Genomic DNA, 23,592 nt, shown 5'->3' with positions numbered 1-23,592 from the left:
TCAAGACGAGAGCATACAACTAAACTTCGACATGAATTCTATGGATATTGTCACTCATGCAATTACTTTGGTCATGGGCGAGAGAACGCAAAACACAAAATAGATGGAGAAATGGAAATCGTTATGGGCACTTAGCACAACATTTCAAATATAGGTTCATGGAATCACATAAAGAATACAAGAGAAGTTTTATAGAAAACAAACAGAACGAACCTATCCTTGTATGGAGGAAGAAACTTGGGCAAAAACAATGATTCCTTATGGACTCCAAGAAACAATAATCATAAGGGGAGAATTATAAAAGTTTGGAGAAGGAAGATAACTAAAAGTGAAGAGGAAATTATTACAAGTGCAACTTGCAATTCATACAACTCCTAGTTGAAAGGAGAAGCAAAATTTCAGGGGGAGATACCTTTAAGAGTATTAACTAGACCCTTGAAGAAAAGAGTGAGATGGTTCAAGAATGAGACAATTGATTTTTTGAAGATTACATTCAAGAGGATGAAAAGCTGATTTTATTGATGTTAAAGTCTTGAGAAGGATCTTCAAAGGAGTAGATGCATGAAATGAACAGCCTAGAGTAAGCAGGAGAATTATAAAGAATTCTTCTGGTGGGAGTACTAGAGAACCTTCATAGGGGGAGCATTTGATGACTAGTTTTAATAAATATCCCTTTGCCATTGATGTCAAAGTGGGAGAGGAAGAGAAAGGACGAGATTCAAAAGTTTTGGTATTGCGATCAATGACGAAGGGGGAGATTGATGGAAGTATATTGTCATTGATGTCAGAGATGGACAAACTGTAAGTGTAGACACCATCAATGTCAAGGGTATGCATATGAAGCAAATTAATATCAGGGACAACATATACATTACTTGACACTTAGCATTGCAAATATGTATGAATATGCCAATCATAACTGAGCTTGTAAGGAAAAACTGGTCCAGCAATAAAAGAATAATGATAGATATATGGAGTTCCTCATACTGACTAAGAAGAAATAGAATCTGCAGTTGTATATTTGAGATTGAATTCTACAACTAATACAAGGAAGAATAAATATGTAAATAACAATTATATATGCAAGAGACATCGATAATCCATCACAGTTTGAGTCTGTGATGAAGCTGGAAAAAGATTAGAAATGTATGGTCAGCGTTTTAAAACATGAGTGCGATGGAGATTATGCATAAATACAAAGATAAACCTCAACCAGTAAGCCAGAAATTGTGCATCCAATTCTTGAAGATCAATGGCTGTGATAATCAGTATTGAAGGATATGTCCGGAGAGAAGAATTGTTGCCACTAAAATAAAGACATCGTGCATTGAAAAGAACACCAATTGATGCATATACAACATTTGGTAATAAGTTTATAAATTTTGATGTCTTCAGTAGGGAAGAATAAAATACATCCAGTTATTGTGAGAAATACATTAACGGCAATATAGAAGCCCCATCACTTTTTGAACAACTGTTTGAAGCAGCGATACTGGTATGATCGAGCAAACCTTGCAGAGATGCACGTGCAGAATACAGCAGATAGCAGTTTCGCACAGTTTGAGTAAGATAGCGATGACGTTGAAGGTGGAGTTAAAATACAAGGCATCCATAACAAACGATAACCATGTGAAATAATATCAGCGTTGGAAATGGAAGTCGGGGTGAAAGGTGTGGCGGGAGGTTTGTTAGTGCCGCAAGTCAAACACAGATTGTCAGCATAATTGCAGCAGAGATATATATTTGACTATCGTAAGGTATCAATGATTCAAAGGCAGGTGTATCCTTTAGATGCGATGGAGTTTATTTATCACTGATGTCAGTAAAGAAGCAATCACCGATAAAATAAGATACCGATCATTGTCATGTAGTGTGTAATACAAAGAATGAAACATCCTAAAGTTGAGTTATAAAAATTGATTTGGATGGTAATTTGTTAAAAAGATTGAAGCGGTGTGTTTAAGGGATATGACTTTTTAATGTTGAATAGTCAAAAACTTTCTATAGATATGATATAACTAATAATAAATGTTTTACTGAAAAAGAAAGTAAGTGAGCAGTTTATGAAAATATAAGAGAAGAAAATTCAGAAGAGTAGAGTGTGTGCAGATAAGAAGAAAGCAGATAAGTGACTGGAGATTAAAGAATATATTTTCAGATTTATTAAATCTGATATATAATATATATCAGAATAAATTAGAGAAGAGTGAATAGAGCAAATTGATGGAAGGAGTATAATAGAACAATGTTCAGATTTAAATCTGAAATATCTACATACACTTTATAAGTGTGTTAGAATTATAAAAAGAAAGTTGGGAAGGATTGCTGCTCCATTGAAGACAGTATAAAAGGAGTACTTTCGTAGAAGTGAATGTAGAGCATACATAAATATCAGTTTAAAGAAAAGAAATTGTGCTAAAAATTGTCCATCATCAGTTGAAAATAGCAACACTCTCAAGATGGAAGAATAGTTTGTGAGGAGTGGGTTGGTGCTCACAAAGACAAAAGTGGGGGTTAGTGCTTCCAGAAGGTTGGAGCCTGCAAACTGTGGGAGTTGGAGTTTCGAATGAGTTAGTGCTCATAAACATAGGGGTAGGAGCCTCTAGTAGGTTGAAGCCTACAAAACATTGTAAAAGAACAATTTATATAAGAGCATGCATTAGCCGTGGTTTCTCCCACATTGGATTTCCACGAAAAATCTGTGTCATTGTGTTCATGTGCAAAATTGTTGATTTCATTATTTCAAAATTATTAAGGCAATTGTTTAGATAAAAAGTTTTAAATTGCAAAAGTTGTCCTTATACTAATTCACCCCCTCCCACCCCCCACTCTCAATATAACTGTGTGCTCTTTAATCTTCACTCTTATAAAATCTTACTATGAAGTAGAAGATTCTAACTAGTCTAAATGAAGATGATTAGGCAATTTTATAGCATTTTTTGAGTATGTAGGATGTGGGTGAGGTCCATTAGATATTATGATTAGGGTTAGTGGTCCAAATTTTAATTCACTTCTTGGAGTATATTTTTAAAAGTCAAATGTGGAGAACAACTACAAGATTCAATTGTCAAGAGATGTTGTTCAGTTTATTGATGGACTTAGGGATGTCTTGTAACATCCCCTTTTTTTGGCCTTAGCTAACGACTAGCATATCATTGAAATGCAATTACTACTTTACATTCAAGAGAAGGAAGTTATAACAATTATCTTCCATGTTCACATGAAAGAGATTGACAGTTACAATTAGTTTAACTGAAATATCATAACTAACAATTGAAAGCATAATCAAATAAAACTAAATTGAGGATTTTAAGTTTGGAATACCCTAAATTCCAAAATTAGAATCCTCCTAGGGAAACACCTGCAAAACCCAGTTAGTCCCCATATATTGCTTAGCGCACAAAAAGTTATACCAATGTATCGTAATAACCAATACCATTTAGGGCAACAAAACCGTTGTATCAAAGCTATTTTCCAATTGCTAATTATGTAAATAAAAGATATGTTCAAATTTATATTCACTTGAATAAAGGATAGTTATAACAACCATCAAGTAAGCCTATCTCATGCAAGCAATTACTTTCTAGGTTCATCTCAACTAATTTCCTAATACATTGAAAAGAAAAACCGATTTCTAAGCATTGAAGGGAATAAATGATTAAACGATATTAATCATCTAATGTAACTTCAACTTGAAATTCCAAATTCATAAAGTAAAATACCCATCAGTGGGAAATATTTGATGTAGATCGTAACTATGTTTTGTGCAAGTCTTGGCCCCTGGTAGAGAGGAGAAGCATTGTCAGGGGCCTAACCTCCCAACTGTGGACCTTTAAGTATCCCCACACAATCTCAATCGAGAAAGGCCCTCTCTACTTAAGAGTAGACATGGGACACCCTGACCAACTACTAAGCATCTTGGTATTAGAGTATCAACTCATCGCTCGACTAGATAATAAGATCTAAACATTGGGCTACCATGACCTAACATAGTTATTTAGATGTGATTATTTGTTACTGATTTATGTGTACTTTATCATGTAGGAGTATTTCAACAATTCAACAATTTTCAAAACGCACCCTTCATCTCGACTTTGTTGGTCTTCTTGGATGAATTTCTGGGTGGGTACATAAGCATAAAAGATCACTAAATATAGTTGCAGCCATTATACTTTGCCAGATCTGGCCTATGGCATCACAAAAAGGAAAAGACAAATTCTTGCAAGTTTGATTGAACATCAAAAGGGTGTTGTCAATTATCTCAGGGTGTATATTTCAAACACCCGTGTGTAAGTCTTGCACTTCTTGGCTTTACTCTAATAAATTGAAATTCTAGGATTGAATGTCACTATGCACATGCCGTAATTCTTGGCTCGATCTAGAGCATATGGACATTCTATGCAAGAGATGAAGAGGGAAGAAAAATAAACAAAACTTGATATCATTTTCTAATCATGGATTCCAAAGAGATAGCGCTGCCTTCTTATTATAGGCTAAGGACTTCAACCAACGCATTAATGTAAAAGGCATAAAAAGAAACAAAGAGGTGTTCATGACCTGATTGCGTGCTCCCTCTGTAAAAGCTTCTAACAAACTTGAGCACCACTAGTACACAACCCCAAATGATAGGTTACAAAGAAAGGCTGATGCTAGGTGCGGCAATCTGGCACTGTCCAATGGATGATTTAAGGATGGCCGACCAAATGGAGAATTTATTTGATATCGAATACAAATGTGTAGCTGAAATGTAGAAAGCAATTACAATGGCGGATGATGTATAGCATAGCTATCATGGAAGGAAAATAAATGTTTCTGAGAAGGCATGTAGCAAGCGTCAACAAAAGAAACTAGCATAGGCCGTAACGATTGCAATCTTTGAAAGGAAGATATATAACACAATGACCCATTGTGTATATGAGCCTTGCTTCACCGTTGTATACCTAGTTACGCAAGAAAATGAAATGGTGGCAGAGAATTACAAATAAGGCCATCGATTCATATGGCAATAATATTTTAAAATGGCCATCTCATAATAATAATGCCCAATGGGGAAGTAAAAGAAATACAGGAGAGAGGCCGCTCAAGGCAAAAGACTTTGGCCCAAGGATGAAAGAAATAATAATATTATCTTACCATATAACATCATGGTATCTATAAATACCCATGTATATATATATATATATACACACACATGTGCATGCGTAAGCCCCAACCATATATTTCTTACGTGTACGTCAAATATCAAATATGCGTATACATTCTCATATATATAATTGGTTTACATATACACACACATACATGTATAGATATTTAGGTATCATAGTGTTGATATGTTAGGACATACTTTAAACACTAGGAGGCTTCAACCAACATAATACAGTTATAAAGGTACTAACTTGTTCAAAGTTCAATTTATGCTTAGTGACTTCTTTTATTATTAAGTGATGTAATTTAACTGGTTAGCTCATATTTGTCCAACGTACACTCTTGTTTGCCTAACCGTTTACCCTTAGCCATAGTGGTTCAGGAGTCGTACCTATTGGCCCAATTATAGGTGGTGCCCCGTGCCCCATTCTTTTCTGACAATGCTTCCCCCCCTTTGATATGCTCCTACAAGGAAAGGAAGTTCTCCACGATAATATCATATTCCTTAATATAATCACAATTACTATAACAATTTATTATTCATGAGCCATTACGACTAACCACCATATTACTTCAAGTTTTCAAGATTTCAACATAACAATATAATAACATCCTAATGATTAACTAACATGTCATCTTCATATGAAATTATAACGATGAACCATCTTACCATTTCACATGATCATAACTAATTTTACCAGTCAACTGACTTCACATGAAATCTCAATGGCTATATGAACATTTTTAAATTAAGCCAAAAATTGGGATGTAACATATCCTCCCCCTTGTGTTTCATCGTCCTCGATGAACTTTGAAATTCTAACAAAGACTATAAATGACATTTAAAGTTGGGCCGAAATTTGGGATGTAACATGCCTTAAGTCTTAACATCCCCTTAACAAACCCATTAGGCAGAATGAACTAGAAACATTTCCTCTTTGAGGGATACATCCTTGTGACATCTTCTCTCATCTCCTCCCCTCAAGACAGGAGTTAAATGAGCATGTCAGACTAGATATTTACAGACAATACATTGTCACTACCTGGACTAACCCGCCTGGTGGCTTACGTCTGAGGATGACCTTCTATATGGAGCACTTTTTGGAGATCTATGATGGGATTATTGTTTGTCCAAGTTACCCATCTCGATGGTGGTCTCATGCCCTGTGTATCTCCCTAGGGTCCTTTAGAGTTGGTTCTCGGGCTCAGATTGATCATCATATTGATAGTGGAGAATGGATCTATAAGCTGTGTACTTTAGTTGAGGTCGAGGTGGAGACTCACTTTATTTTCTGTTGCCCTATCTATTATGAGGTCAGAGGGAGATTTCACTGTTTGTTTCGGGATTGTTTTTCTCTTTCAGATTTTTTCAGTTATTGTGTCTAGTGGTGTCTCGCACTCTATCTTCAGGAGGCCACCCTGCTCCGTGATAGTACTTTATAGTCACTACTTCCTCATCTGCATACTTCTACTCAACTCATTACTGCCTTTTTCACACACTTATCTCCTTTGTGTGGTGTGAAAAGGTCGGCTAGTTATACCAGTTCTTTTGGTCATTCCAGGTCTGTCAGACCCCGTACTGACTTCTTGCATCAGCGACACTCCTCTATGAGCTCACAAAGATAGATCAAAGCTTCTATCCATTCGCAATCGTACCTTTCTGTGACTGATTTCTTTTTGCCAAGAAAGAACTCCTAGTCTTTGTCTTGGCCTCTTTTTGTCTCCTTTCTTCTTCTTAGTTTTGTTGTATGGTTTTTTCGGACACCATTTGTTGCTCCTATTGTTATCAACTTTCTTGTTGTAATCCTTCAGTCCCATAGACCTTTTGGTGGTCTTTCGTTGGACATTAATATTATTATCTTATCTTATCTACTTGGTAGCAGCGACAATGGCATGGTGGAGGGACTGTTGGACTTAAGATAACATGTTTAAGACTATATAGAGTTTAATGAATCAATATTATATAGGTTAGTCAATATTTAATTTAATAAATAAATAAATTTTTAGTTGTAATTTTTTGCGAAGTTATTCCTATAGGAGGTTATACACAGGAAATTAATGGCATTATATGCCATCAGAAATCAATATAATAAGTTAATAACCATCCGTAAACTAACATATTCTTCTGTGATATTTTACTGTGCAATAATGAATAATTGTTTGATTTGGTTTCCTTTCTGTTTGCTCTACTCTTTTCAATATGGTATCATAGCGCATTTGATATTGTGCTGTAAAATAAACAATATCCAAGCATGTGAAAGAGATTCGATGCTGCATCTAAGGTGTCAACTATTTTCTGCTTAGTGCTCATATCCAGAGTTATAGTCTCATTAAAACATGACAAATTTCTCATTTCTTTATGAAATATAGAAATTCAAGCTGTTCTGGATAGGTGAAGAGAAAAACTTAATAATTAAGCAGTAGTTCATTGCAGAAAACAGAGTAGAAAAACAATGATGTGAAGATAAAGATCTTTTGTTTCTGATTGAGATTGATTTAGGTGATATGAAAATTTGAAGGAGGTTTGGGCCATTTTGTTTGAAATGATAACTGATTCTTTATCACAAAAGAGAGGAATACTCCTTAAGTAAGAGATTCTGAAGGATCTTTCCATAATAGAAACAATTGAAAACTACAGACATAAAAGGAAGTTACCAAAAATTAAGTAAACGACACAGATAACTATTTTCTTTTATTTCTAAGCTATATATAACAATAATACTTTAATACCTTCCCTCAATGGCCATTCTACTAACTACACCAAGTTTGTCCTGAAATTTTACAAATTTGACTGGACTCAAAGACTTGGTAAGAATGTCTGCAGTCTGATCCTTAATTGCAACATACTGCAAAATCATAGATCCATCTTCTACAAGTTCTCACATGAAATGAAAATGAAGCTCTAACATGTTTTGTTTTTTGGTCAGTAATAGGTTTATTTTATTAATAAATAAAAAAGGTTACATCAACATCTGTACTTCAATACAGCTGAAAAGACTCAAACAAGAATGGAAACAAAGGTTCCACCATCCCAAGAACCAATACAGAAACACAGTAGAAACCATACAAAGAAAGAGATCGCATAAGAAAGAAACAGGCTAACCCCCACATTTTTTTGTGGGACCAAAGTACTATATCAAGTTTCTTTGAAAACTTCACCTTTTTCGTTTAACCACCTGCCATCCCTCTTCCTCTCTATATACCCAAAAAGCATACTATTTGGAAGCAATATGTAAATGGCCTTAATTATTTAGTCATTTGTATTGTCTTCTCACTCTCTCATTTCCATCTAATATAGGAAATTTATAATGAATATTGCCATATATGTTTGTAGTGTTATTCTTGAAAATCAGTTATTCAGTCGATTTTTTTTTCTTGTGCTAAAGTATGGTGATTTTTACTAAGGCTTTGTAGGTAAAAAGTTCAAAGCACTAGTTGATGATTCTATTAGAAATATTATTGTGTTGTCTAATAAATATGGCAATTGCTATCTTTAAATGCAGTTTTCGTTGTTTACTGACCATATTCTGATTGTTGACTAGGTATGTTCTTGTCAATTTGTCAGCAATTCGAGAAGAGATGCAATGCCCCATTTGTTTGGGTATGCTAATTCCATTCTTAAAAAAAAATAGTGATAATGCTTTATTCATTCTTTTGGTTTTGAAAGTCGAACTTGATTAGAATAAGTCTACCATTGAGGTTGTGGGTTACAAGTTGATTTCATTGAATTATAGAGCATCAAAGTTGTGTGGCTTTAAGCTTACATCCTGTTTTTCCAAATAAATGTTTGGGATTGGTGCTCAAGCATCCCAACTAATTTGCAGAAAACAATTATTTTGCATTTGGTTTGGGTTTTGGGGCTAAGCCTATATGTTTTCTATAAATGGTTTACAAGGTGTGATGATTCAACTATTTATGAAAGGCATTCTAATTAGTTATTCTTTTTTCTTATGTCAAAACCTTTTACGAACATATAATGTAAAGGAAGACAGCTTTATATGCTTCCACAATCACAATAATTCACAATAATTTGTTACAGTAAGTAGTGCATTTACATCTTTATTGCTCAGATATCTTTGTCTCACTTGAACTGGAATCACATTATACCATATAGTATATAAAACAGAGTGAATATAGTATCTACACCATAATGAATATGGCATGTAGAACCCACGAGAGCCTCTGCATTCCCTTGAATTGGAGTCACATCATACCAAGACTACATGAATAGTTATATAATGATTGATAATATTACTCTATATTATTTTCATTTGTCCATACACAATAAGCAGTTTAGGAGTATTTCTTACAGAACTTCTTTGCATATAGATTGTTTGTCACTTCAAAAGAGAGATGCTTTCCTCTAGTGTTAGGCCAGTAAAGGATTCATTTATGCCATCTCTTCCTTGTCTGTTTTTTTCCTAACTTCTTAACGTAACATGAGATCTTGTTGCCAATGTAATTGTATATTATCATGCACACAACTTACTTTACCTGGAAGACAAACACGTAAAACATGGTTGCAGGAAAACTAATGGTTGTTAATTCAGTCTAGCATAGAATATCATCTTCCGATTTACATAGTATAAATGTCGTAGCCTATTGTGTTAGGACTCTGCGGTGGTTGTTACTATTGTTAGTTGCTTCCCAAACCAGACTTTCCTTTCACCGTTTCTTTACCAAGAAAATATCTGTCATCAAACTTGCTCCATGTCACTCTTCAACTTAGGGCCAATGATATTCATGGCCATTTGTTCCTTTATAATGGAGTTGGTGTATGTTTTTTGTCGGGATGCATATAATCTTCTAGTCACATCACAAATCAATTCTTGGTTTACTGTGCAAGTTTTGATTGTTTTTATCTATTGGTTGTCCCTCTCGCTAAATTGGCTTTACCTTGACTCTAGATGCCCAAAATGTGAGGAAACAAAAGGATTTTACCAACAAATGAGTCAGTATATGTGTTATATCACCACCCCTTGAATTGTAAGGTACAACTCCCTTATATGCAATATATGCAACAAATTGTGTTTTTAATAGAATATTGGAATATGGGGTATGCTCTTAACCTGAGAGCAGAAGAGGATAAACCAGGATGTTCATAACTACAAACACCCCAGGCAGAAATAGATTTGGGCAACCTATAACAACCAGTGGAATGGACATCTCAAACTACCTTGAAGTTCTTCTAACATCTACTCCTAAGTGCAGAATTACCATCTAAATGCAAAAGAGGAATGAAGAGATATGCACATGAGGGAAAATGGAATTGCTTTCACTATCAGCCTTGAATGAAATGGAATCCAACCAATAACTAATAGATTCATATATATTTATCTTTCATTTCCCAATGAAACTATCTAACATGATATGAAATGAACAAGAGAGGAAGCAGAATCATATATGAGGAAAGTAAATGGAATCACTTCTATTGCAACTATCAAAATGAAATGGAATCCACCTGATTATTATAGGATCACATATAATTCTCTTTCAAATCTTAATGCAGAACTAATCTTATCTATGGACAACAAAACATGACAAGCAAATAGGGTAAATGGAATTACAGGTCAATTCACCGTCAAGTTTGCCGACCTTTCTATTCTCAAATGAGGTTACATTTATAGCTAGTTGTTATCCTTTCTAATTCTGGCAGAGCAACAGTCATAAATAGAAAATAAAATGAGAATGAAATATGACGTTATCCAATAATATTAACAAGTGGCATCTTCTCCATCGATGATTCTGAATCAAAGATATTCTTGAAAACACTCCATGACTTTTCAGCTTCTTGCAATCTTCAGAAAACCTTGTGATAACACTATATTCTTCATCTTCTATCGTTTCGCAACAAATATGCATGATTCATATTCTAATGTTCACTGTTAGTTTAAACTTCCATTGTTGATCTTAGAACCTACGATCAAGATTATATCATGAGAAACCTCTTTATGTCTTTCCTTTATATTTCCTTAGTGGGGCCTCTGTGTACATGAGTCTTCATGTCGCTTTGTCACTATAATTAACGATTGAGCAACTTTACATAGCGGCAAAGCAGACGTGCATAGATCTTATTCCAATCTCACAGTGGTAACAAAACGATGTTAGTCTCTTTGTTTTATGGCACGGGTCTACTTTCTCCAGCTAGGCGCATCGTGGTTCACAGGTGACGTCATTTCATTGTGTGAAGTATCTAACATGGACTTGTTTTGGCTTGCGGCTAAGTTCTGACTGTACCTTATGAAAGGTGATGGTCCACTGGACATGTGTTGATCCATCACTATGTCACTATAAATAATGATCGAGCAACTTTACATAGTGACATAATGATGATTGTGGATCTTATTTCAATTTGATAGTCAACAAGATGCTTTATTAGACAATTTATAATTTCATCTTAAAACATTATCTATCGATCTCAAAACGTCCGACGGTCGTGACTTATTTCCAAGGTGACTTGACTATTTGACTTGACGATGTGGACGTTCAGTTGTTTTGATTCATTGATTTGATTTTCAACTTCAGTCTTCACCACTTTTGACCGCGTTCTTTCACCATTTCTGTATTTTTGAACATTCATTTTGCATCAAATTCAATTGATTTCACTTGTATCTCATTCTCACGATCTGCATTTTGTCTTTAAGCCTCAGTCTTCAATGTTTCTGTACTGTATTTGCTCTGTATATGCCTGTAATTTCTTCATTCCACATGTGTTATGTCTTTAATGGAACACTTGATCATAGAGTTAGGTTTCTCAGAGATTTTAGGAATGCTTTGATGAAGAACTACTTCACAACATGAATCTTTGTCTTCAACATCATTAAGAACAAGAAAATATGAATAAATAGAATATCCAAACCTTCTTCTCATCGGGATAAAACATAAAAAAAACCCTCCAAAACCCTAATCACCTAGCTTTGGACTGATGCATGCTCAAATAATTCCCGCATTCATTAAATCAAAGGAATGATGCGAAACAAGATCATCCTATAGGCAATCTAGACTCAGACTCATTACTTTGACACTTGATTTGACTCAAAACCTTAAGACAAAAGATATGAACTAAAACTTGGGAAACAACTAGCTCTTCTGGGTATTTAAGCATGCTAATGCTTGAAAGAATCCAAGCAATCTCTGATTCCACACAAGGCTGACAACTTGGAAACAAAAAGAATAGTCTAAACTAAGAAAGTAGCAAGGAACTACCTAAGGAAAACAAGCAACTAAACTAAGCAAAATGCATGAAAAGGAAAACCTACCTAGCTATCTACTATACAAGGGTTACTTGTTGTCAATTTTGCATTTGATACAACTTCAAATCCTGCCCATTATAAGGACATGGCAGGGTTTCCCCTGTGGGGTATGCCAACTTGACAGAATTATTTTGATTCATTTGAATAATCTGAAAAGGCCCTTTCCAAAAGGATTGAAACTTGGAATGCATACCTCTTGGCTCATGTCTCTTATCCCATAACAACACCAAATCACCTTCCATAAACTTTCTAGACCTTGCCCTTTTATCAAACAATTTCGTTATCCTTCCTTGATTATCATCCCACAGCTAAGACATTAGCTGTGGAGATTGCAAGTTGCCCAGACATTAGCCTATGTTTATCATTTTGGGTTGACTTCCGTCCCTATGTTGATTCCATCATATTCACCATAGGTCTTTCCTTTCTTATGTCTTTCTTTCTTTATAGATGCATCATGCCTATCGAAGAAACTTTCTAAAGAGATTAAATGAGGTGGAATCTTATTACCTTTCAACTGAAACACATCGTATCCTATCTTCTTTTCATCTCCTACCACTGAATCATTACCTTTTGCATTAGTGCTTTCTTTAAAATACAAACATTCAAAAGGATCTTCCCCTTCAATGAATTTGAGTATCTGTTTATCATCTTCAAATACTTGCCATGACTCCTCATTATCAGGGACATTAGGTCTGAATAAAACTTCTACTTTATAGGTTTGATTTTTGAAATCAGGGTGTGGTAAGAGCAATGATGCAGAGACTACCAAAGAATCAGCTCTTCTCTAAGTAATGATGTAATTGAGAAGGCATCAAAACCCTCAATTTCATCCCACACCTCACTACGGTAGTTTCTCAATCTTGAATTCTTCACTGCATATTGATTTCTGACTTGTCTTACTACCAACTTTGCATCTCCTTGTGCTTTAAGCATCTTGACTCCTTTTTTTTTTGCTGCCATTATACCAAGAAGGAGAGCTTCATATTCTGAAGTATTATTAGTGTTTTTGAAATCCAAATTATAAGCAAAACAAGTTGTTTCTCCATTAGGTGATATCAACACCATTCCTGCACCTGAGCCAACATTTGCACAACTGCCATCAAATTCCAGAGTCCACAATATTTGGTTCTGATTCTTCTAAGATCTCAGGGGTACCAGAGAACAACATATTATTGCCAAACTGCATTTCATGATACAAGATTTGAGATCTAGGATCATCTAATTTCAAAACAGAGAATTTTGCTTTCTCTTTTGGTTCTGGCTTCACCTTTTTGTCTCTGACTTGTATAGTGACACTAGACCAATCTAATTTTATTTCTCCCCCCATGTCTTTGCAAAAACTTCTACTCGAGAGCATTCCATAGCTTGCAGGGATGTCTACTACTAGAATGGTAAGTTTCAATCTCTTAGAGGGGTAAGCAGCAAGGAAAATTTGAGCATCTTCAATCTGTCCTAGCAATGACACTTGGTTAGCATCCAGTGAGGAGCATCTACCAAAAGTTTTAGTCAATGGAAGACCTAAAGCTTTGGCTACAGAGGCAGGCATTACATTGTTAGAGGTTCTTAAATCTATGATGCAATTACTCAATCTATTTCCATTGATGAACAAAGAAATATAAAAAGAATCTGGCTTTTGCTTTGGGCATGTGGCTAAGACAATGGATTCCACTTCTTGAAACAACTTAGGGAGTGCAAAATCTTCATCAGTTAAAGAAGATCCAATAGTACTAGCTTTACTGAGATAATCAATATTAGCATTAATACTAACTTGTTCTTTATCTTTATTGCAATGTTCAACTAACCTTTTCAACTGATCAGGATTAGCTTTCAAGTAATCAAATGGAGATACCTGAATTCTTGTCTCTTCATAGTATTGAATTATGTCAAAAGAATTAGATGATTTACCTTTGTGTTCCTTCTGTGAAGCTGAAGTTACCCTGCCTTTATCTTTATCAGTTTTTTTTTGATGATGCATTATTCTTGACAAGGACTGAATTGTTATTCTAATTTCTATTTTTCTGACCTCTGGTCATTACTGTTAACTGAGGTCCTTCTAGAGTAGCAAATCAGTCACCTTTTGTTTCTAAATCTAATTCATACCCCAAGAAAATAATTTTCAGAGTTGCCACAAGGAGCATGATCATCCTCACTTTCAGGATATTCAATTGTTTGTTCTTTGTTATCCACCATCTGTCTATATCTGATCATATCAACACATGTATCTCCATCATGATCTCTTAGGTGAAAAACACACATATTTTGTCTTTTTGGAGCAGGTTCAATTACTAGTCTTTGTTGAATAGGTGGGATTTGCAATGCTTTACCTCCATTTGTATTTCTATAACCTTCCTGATGAGTTTGATAAGCAGGTCTATTGATTTGTTTCTTCAATGAGATGAGCTCATTAGACAATTTTTGAAGCATGGCTTTTGTAGTATTGGAAGTGCGCTGTATTGCTCATAGTTCGAGATTGAAACTCTCTTTTCCACTTACCAGAGCCTATCATGTCATCCTCCATCTCCACAGCTAATGTCTGGGCAACCTGCAAGTTTGCTACATTGGCTCTTCGATATCCCAAATCAGGAGGCATAGAACTAATGTAGAAAGTCTTCTTATTGTCATTTGTAGGTGCACTTGCAGCAAGTATTCTTTTGATGAGCTCATTAAATCTTGCATTAAAATCTCTCATGAATACTAATGATTCTTTCTTAATTTGTGCTAACTGCAACAACAATACTTGTGCATCCTTTGTACTTTTATAACGTTCCTCAAACCTTTGTTTCATAGTGTCCCAATTTTCGATGCATCCTGTAGGTAGTTCTTGGAACCAATCAGCAGCATTCTCCACCAATGTATCCATAAACATCCTGACTGCCACATCCTCATGTTGAGGATTTACTACACCACAAGCCTTATGGAAAGCACTCAAGTGCTGTTCTGCAGAAGTAGAGCCATCTCCATTGAATCTGGGTAAGTTTTTCCTTGATGCTCTTAGCAGATCATTATTAGCCCCAAGGGCAAGAGGACCAATAGCATTTCCCCATGGTTGTGCCATAGCTGCTGGTACAGTGATTTCATTTGTTTGAAAAGTAATAGAAATAGGAAGAGCAGTATCAATCAACAACAAGGCATAAAAAATAGAAGGAATAGAATTTTTGACAATAGGAGGAGCAGAGGATTGACTTCTCTGTGTTCTATTTGGGAGAACAATTGCAAACAATAGAGTATCTTGAAGTTGTTTGGTTACAGATTCCCTTGCACATGTTCTTCCTCTTCTTCAAAGGTCTTCTAGGATAGGAAAATTAGCCTTCTTGAGCTCTTCGTATATTGGGTCAATCTTTCCTTTCTCCTTGGCACTCCTGATATATTTGGAATCCAGAGTGTATCAAATGTTCAAATAAATGGTGTTTTTCAAATTTATCTTACTAGTCTTCAACTTTGAATTTGCTCCATTTCTTCAGCAGGTTGAGGCTGTAAACTGGTATCAAGTCCTTATGGAAAACACCTGAATACCACAAGTCTTTTCTTGCAACTCAAATCTATATTTTAAATGTATCCGATTATGAAGGGAAATTCATCAGAACTTTCATTTGAATTCTCCCCAGCATTATCATACTTATTTAACATTATCTCAGAATTTTAACCATGTGTTACAATACATGGAAGAGTCTCTTAGGCTTTGATGTTGCCATGCAAATTCTCGAGCACTACTTGACTGAAACTCATAGTTAACTCGTATATGCTTTCAAATGTAATTTATATATACATCTTGTAGGCTGTGATGTGTACGCCTGTGAATGCCCTATGCAGACATTAATATCATGATATATTCAGAAATACATCTTGCCTGTCTACTAGAGAATATAATAACGTTTGCACCGATCCATTTTCACATTGCAACAGGATGTGAGAACTGCTTCAACTGCAACTTTTCTTGTTGAGGGGACCATTCCTGTAGAAGTGTCTAGATGCTACTGCAAAAGCAATGTTCTACATAAAGAGCATTTCTCCATCCAAAATTTTAAATAACACAATATAAAAATATCTTTCACAGAAGAAAAGTGTTTAAATTCAACAAAATAAACATAAATATTATAATATATCTTTGCAAGTTGTGGGTTCTGTGTGCATTGACTTATTTTGTGAACTTTGTATACATGTTTGTAAATTCAACAAAATAAACATAAATATTATAATATATCTTCGCAAATTGTGGGTTCTGTATGCACTGACTTATTTTGTGAACTTTGTATATAAGTTTGTACTATTCAGTTTTCTCCAAATTATATCTCCTGTCACACCAATCAAATCTTCCATGTTACTTATATTTATGTACATGTATAACAAATCTAAAAAATATATTATAATATGGGCATATGTAGCTGAAATAAATCAAAGTTATCAAACTATTTTTAAAAATCTCAATTTGCTACCATCTTGGAAAAGTTTGATCTATAATGGTGCTTGCATCTATTATATTTATTGATTATTATTATTTTTTAATAATTATTGATTTACAAATCTGTTAATACATCAGCTAGATTTTACCTCTTGGTCTAAACCATTTAAGATTGGTCACCTTGGCAAATATAATATGATGTCATCTAATAATAAAATATTATTTGATTTAAAATTATTTTTTAGTGTGAAGATAATATGTAGCTATCTATGCTATTTTTTGAAGAATAATTCTTGTTCAGATTGAATAGATTATCATGGGATCTTGTTGTGACATTATCACACATCGCCCCATTGCAAGTGAGGACCCTCAGTTTTTTTGCTTTTTAAGGTTTTGTTTAAGTGTTCTTGTTCAGTCTTCGGTCTCTTTCCAGTTCAAGGTTTAGGAGTTAAATTCAAATTCAGGGATGTAAAAAAATAAAAGGGAGAAGGCTTGACAAATTGAGTATTTTGATGTCATAGAGGTGTTCAAAAAAGCCAAGAGGTGAAGATCCATATTGCTTGAGGTCAATTCTAATAACTCCTATTCTTTAGGAAAAATAGTTTTTTTCTGCTTTTTGCTTTCCAAATGGTTTCATTTTTGGTATTGGCCCACTCCAGGAACTTACTTTTTTGTTTGCTTTTTTAAATTAGAAAGTTGCATTTTTTCTTTTTTTGAAAATTTTATTTTTAGAAGTTTCTATTTTGAGAAGGCCAAAAGTTGTGAAATCATCCATGTAAAATTCTTGTTTTCAACTTCAAGTTCGTTTGGGATTTCATTAGAAAGTATGAAAAGTGGTGAAATGTTATGGATTTCAAAGTAAGGAAAAACATTCAAAATTGTGGAAATTCTTGGAAAATCTTTGTTTCAATATCAAATTATTTCGGAAAAGTCAAGAAAAGCTACGAAAAAGAACACTGATGGAGGTATGCTAATTAATCAAATTTGGCTAAGTCAGAAATTTTTTAGGATCTTCCAAAATCCAAAATCTCCATTATAACTTGTAGATATATGAAACCACTCTCAGTTATCTTGATAGTATTCATATAAAATATAACTTAAAGTATAAGAAAGGAAATTAATGTGACGAGAAATTCCGCAAAGTCTATTCATGCATCAAAATTCTAGAATAAAGAAAAGGACTGACTTAGAATGATAAGTTCTAGATAAGATAAGATAAATTTATTAATGTCCAACAAGAGACCACAAGGGTGTAATGGACTGGAAGCATACAACAAGGGCAACAACTACAAGGAGCGCCAAATAGTGTCCAAAAAGAAATAGAAAGGAAAAAAAGGCAACCCAACTAGAAGGACTAGGGCTCCTTTTTGGGTGGAAAGAAGTTTAGCACCGAGGGGTGAGGATGAGCCTTGGTCCGTTGCAAAGTACCACTGGAAGTGTGTCGCTGACGACTATAGCCATTGCGAGGCCTCATTTGCTTGGTATGACTAGAAGTAAGGGGGTTGAGCAACTGCTCTGAACCTTGGGTCGGTAGTGTTGACAAGAAAAAGGAAGAGATAAGTTGTTTAGAAGCCTTCCTTGAAGGAAAAAGGCTTGTAAGGTGTGGTCCTGGAGTTGCGCAATCTCTTGAAAGTAAAGAGCAAGGCACTGTTGGTCGCTGTAGCCAAAAAAAGGCACAAGGGACTTGCACTCGCAGAGAAACCAGTGATACCTTCCTCTGATCTTGTAGAAGATGGGGCACTTGAAGATAAAATGAAACTCACTCTCGGCCTCAACCAAAACACAAAGGCAAAAAATCCGATTGACTTTGCGATGTGGTGATCAGTTTGGATGCAGAGCCAGTGGGAATCAACATGGAAAGAACCCAAGGAGATGCAGAGGGCATGGTTCCAACAACGAGATAGGCATTGGGGGTGCACAATTACGTCATGGATATCCAGAAAGTGCTCAACATAGAAGGCAATCCTCGACCGAAGACCACTGGAGGGATTACACCAGGTTGTGGTAATTTACTATCTCTAGATGTCAAGACGAACATGGTCATTCAACTTTGGCCTAGATGAAAGGAGGTGGGCGGGGGTATCCATAGAATATTGAAAGGGAGGGAGGCTATCAATCTTAGTTCTTGTTGAGCTCAACAAGGCTAAGGCCTGCACCAACCAAAAATGGGCTGTGCTACTAGGATCAGAGCTGGCAATGGAAATTGACAAGCAATAGGCCAAGTAGGAGTATATGTGATGCCTGTTAGTAGAGTCTGCAAAGCCACAAAGACGGTGAAGAATCCAGACTAAGTCAAAGATAGCTTTGAGCCTGAAAGAATGAGCCTCAAACTCCGCCAAGATAATGCTCTGAGGAGTGGATTGGTGGCATCTAATGGTGCACTAGAGGAGGAGAATCTGAGCCCTCTCAATGGAGATCCAATCAAGGTCGAGAAGGGAGGGGCCCTAAACAACAGAACTGTAAAGTACAGTTAGTCTGACCAAGGAGTCTAGGAGGGACAACTTGGACGTAGTGTCTTGAAAGTGATGCCTAAAGAATTGTCTCTCAAGCATGGCAAGGGATCTAAGTCCTTTGTTGACTCTAGGCTGCATGACAAGTCTCAAATTGAAGCAGGGACCAAAGAACTTGACCCCAAGGTACGTGTATGAAGAAGCAATCTCAATCTCGTGACCCTGGATATAGAAGTGAAGGTAAAAGTCTTCAAGCAATTGAAGACCGTCACTAAGTCTTCCCCACGTACACCACAAGTTGTCTCAAGTCATAGAAGGAGGCTAAACCATCAAGAAGCCGTTGAAGACCCTCTGGGAAGGAAGCCAAAAGAACCACATCATCCGCAAAAAGGAGAATGTAAATTAGGATCTAGTGCAAGTAATAACCATTGCTGGGGAGTGAACAATCATGAAGGAACGCCTCAATCTCATCAATATAGATATCAAATTAAGTGGGGGAGAGAGGGCACCCTTGCTTCACCTGGATGGTGCTCAAAATCGGATCACAAAAACTGCACGGGGTCCTAAATCTGCCCAATGTTGAATACATTGGTGTTTCCTAGCTCTTCAACAACTCCTATTCTCACAGTTGAGCAATGCAAGAACTTGGGGAATATGTTTGAAGATTTCCTAGCATTCATTGAAGGTCAAGTTTCCCAACTTGATATTTCAATAACCAGTTTTGAAGCATTCATATGAGAGTCTTCTCAATAGACACCTCTTGGTACAACAGTACAAACAAAGCCTGCCCAATCACTACAAAAATACAATTAGGATCAACGTCAATGGTTGTTATTGCTCCTAAATCAATAGATAAGGGTTTTAGTTTGCCTGCTTGGTTGGGCAAGATTACTATGAAGAGAAGGAAGGTTGTGTTGCCCCCAGATAATCTTCCTATTAAGAAAACCAAGTCTAAATCTTCAAAAGATAAAATTGTTTCAAGGATTGTAGTTGATTCAGACAAGACTAAGTTTGTGGAGGTTGCTAAACCGCTGGTGGACAAACTGGTTGAAGAACTTAACCATTCGGATTACAAGTTCACCAAAATCAAACTTGGTAAGTTATCACGATTAAATTGTCTACAAGATGCTCATGATGCACTTGCTAATGTGCCTAAGAGTAATTAGAAGTTGTGGGAGAAAAGGAATCAGCTCAAGCAGGAGGTTGCTCACCTAAACGAGATTATTCAACAATAGTCTTCGCAACATGTAGTCACTATATCTCAGACACCTCAAGAGAAGTGGATCATGGCAGCAACAAAACCTTGGTTTGGAGAAGTTGTTTCTGAAGGAGTTCAAGCCATCATAGATGCGGTCAGAATTCTTGAATGTATCAGAGGTATTGAAGAAATGTTGCATGACTTAATTGCATCTTTGAGTCAGGAATCTAATACCGTGAAAGAAATTCTGAGCGATTGGGATGAGATCGCCAAATCTGATTTGGATGCCATGGTCACATGTGATATTGTTCCATCTTGTGAAATGTTAAACAGATGCCACAGATTCATGGGCTATAAAGAAGAAACACTAAGAAAATTTGTAACAAAGTTGGAGGCAGCCTTAGAAGATTGTTAGGCAATAGAAAATGGGATCGTGTGCGACTAGGAACAAATGGGATGTCAAGTTCTTGATGAGCATGATAACTTGGCTGCAATTGAAAAAAGGACTTCAAAATATACAGTCAGAGTTAATGCTGATTTAGATTTTGAAGATTTTGGTTCTTATACAATGAATAAGCTTGATTTGTACAAATCCTTAGCAAAGCACTTATAGGATTCTCTCACAGAAAATTGCAAAGTTGTGAAATCAGCATATGCCGATGGTGTGAGAATAGAAGCTATATCAATGACAATGGAGATTTCAGATCTTCCTACGGTGCGTGATATCATCATCAAGTTCACGGCACTTCAAAATAATCATTAGGATTGTTTCACTTCTTTTTTTTTGTCTTATTTCTTCTCTATTTCATGTTTGTAGATTGAAGCGGATGTATTGCATGAAGTTGTGTAATTACATGTAATATGATTTGCACGTCCTCATGGGATGTAATTCAATAATTTCTCTTGTTAGTTAGATTGGGTCAAAGTTGGTTGAGTTGCTCCCACTTTTCCCTCCTTTTTCTCAACTCCTTTGCCTATATAAAGGTGTGCTCTCTCATTGTAAAAATAATCTTTTATTGTATGCAAGGAAGCTTTGGAGAAATTGTGCAAGCATAACTTTGATTATATAGTGCTATTTTGAAAGAAAAGTGAATACAAAGAAACATTTGAAGTTGAACTTTGATTGAGTGCAATTGTGATTAGTGCAAGTTGGAAGCTTTGACTGTGATTTGCATTTGTTATCTTTGATTCTTATGTTTCTGCATTTGTGATAGTTGAGTATAAAGAGTTAGGAAGCAATTGGAGCCGAAGCTTTGACTGGGAGTGGTTGTGGAGATATATAGGCTAGGAGCTTTGACTGTAGCTTATATCTCTTTCTTAATTCACAAAATAGTAAGAATTCTTTACTTGTAGAAGTCTTTGTGCCCCAATAGTAAAAGTTATTTTTATAGCGTAGATTAAGACTGGACTTAGAGCCAAATTGTACGCTTTCAGCTAGCCTTTGAGTTAGTGTTAGTTTATCAGTATCACTATTTCCATCTTTAGATAGAAGTGTGGTTAGAGATTTTATCTTGCCCATTACTCGCTCTGCGGTAAGTGGATTCTTTTTTAAAGGCTAAGAGGAAAGAATATTGGTAATACCCTTTCAAATCTGTCAACTTCTTGCTTACCTTGAGTTGATCCAAGGAACAGTGAGAAGGGGGCGCCTTCCCTTTAAGGTAAGAGAGACTCTGTCTCACACGTTGTGGCTGGTCATCCCATTTTGTGACTAGATTTTACTCAAAATTGTTAGTTTCAAAATATCCACCCAACAACTCCAATTACATCTTACTTCACATCGAACAGTTATCTATAAATCTTAATAGAAAACAAAAGACTAAAGCAAGGCACCATACGAGAACATCTAAACTCCGATCAAGAAGTTGTCTAGAACCAATTCTTGTACAGTAGATAAAGACCAAAAACATAATCTGAGCATACCTTTAGTCATCTCCTCTTCTCTCTACCCATGCCACCTAGCCCAAGTATCCTTCCATCTATCTGAGCTCCTTGTCATCTTGAATCTGCTGGGTATATGGGTGCATGATTTGCACAGCAACTGGGATTTGCATAGGGGCTGCTGGTATAGCTGCTAGAGGTACCACCACCTGTGGTGCCTCCTCTGTCCTAGCATTTCCTCGCATCTGCTGGTTCAGATCTGCCATAATGTTAGCCAATGCAATCTCAAACTGTGCCCATATTGCTGATGAATTTATATTCTAAATTTCTATTTCTTTCAGGATTAGAGGCGATTTTCAAGAGTTCTTGAGAAATTTCAAAGGGTTTTCTAATCTGATTGATAGGTTCTAACAATTTTTTGCAGATTTGAAGGGTATTTACTATTTTCATTCCATATTCAGGATCCCAATCTGCAAAATCTCAGAATTGGGACATATTCAATGTTTTCATCCTTGCTTTTTCATACTTTCAGTCCTAATTCTTGATTGAAAATTCAAATTTTGAAGGATTGGAGATGAATTTTGGACATAGGAATGCCGAGTGAAATTAGTATAAGATTTAATTACTCTTAAAATTCCATACTTTGCATGTGTAAATTTCATATCCTCTCTTAACTTAAATTTTTAAAATCTTTTTAGGAGGTATATGTCAATACAATGAGAAAATACAACAAAGAAATTTCTCTAAACGAGATTAAGTTTGTCTTGGAAAGAATGGGGAATTCGTTTAAGGCATGGAAAAATCCTCACGCTCAAGAATTTATGGAAATTCCTGTTTATAGATGAAGACCACACATGGAAATTTTTTGTTTCAAAGCCAAGTTCACCCTGCCTATAGGATGATTACAAGATTGGCTAAGTGTTGAGGAAATTCCTCATCCCAAGAGAGGTATGGTGATGAAGAATGTGAAGAATCTTCAAAGCATAATGAAGTCTTTCTATGGAGTGTGTTGGAAATTCCTCAAGTATCATCAAAAGTTCACTACGTAAAGAGAACTTTCAAGGGAGAAAATTTGGTTAAGGAAATTGCTTGATTTATAGTGAATCCTGCCTAAGCAGAAGGAAATTCTTAAAGTTGTGTAAAATTGTTAAAGATGTAACAAAGTTCCAATCCATGAGAAGTTGTGAAAATCCTGATTTCAAACAAGGAAAGTTGTTGGAAATCCACAAGCACAAGCAAAGTCCACCCTCTCATGATGGAAAAATTGGC

At 35.7% G+C, this 23,592-nt stretch overlaps 1 protein-coding gene across 5 annotated transcripts in view; it reads left to right on the top strand.

Moving 5' to 3' along the window:
- LOC149564970 (putative E3 ubiquitin-protein ligase RING1b) overlaps window positions 1-23,592 on the top strand; it is a 103,442-nt gene that overhangs the window by 54,251 nt on the left and 25,599 nt on the right. For all 5 annotated transcript variants that reach the window (XM_089818504.1, XM_089818506.1, XM_089818505.1 and 2 more), the window contains exon 4: window positions 8,688-8,746. In XM_089818504.1, coding sequence (XP_089674630.1) covers window positions 8,688-8,746 — 59 coding nt within the window. The remainder of the gene's footprint in view (window positions 1-8,687; window positions 8,747-23,592) is intronic.

Source organism: Cupressus sempervirens, chromosome 3 (genome assembly GCF_028749045.1).
Source record: "Cupressus sempervirens isolate cs-2001-9-10 chromosome 3, ASM2874904v1, whole genome shotgun sequence".
In the NCBI taxonomy this organism is placed as follows: Eukaryota; Viridiplantae; Streptophyta; class Pinopsida; order Cupressales; family Cupressaceae; genus Cupressus; species Cupressus sempervirens.
The sequence above is the reverse complement of the archived record's forward strand: the minus strand, read 5'-3'. Positions and strand labels throughout refer to the sequence as shown.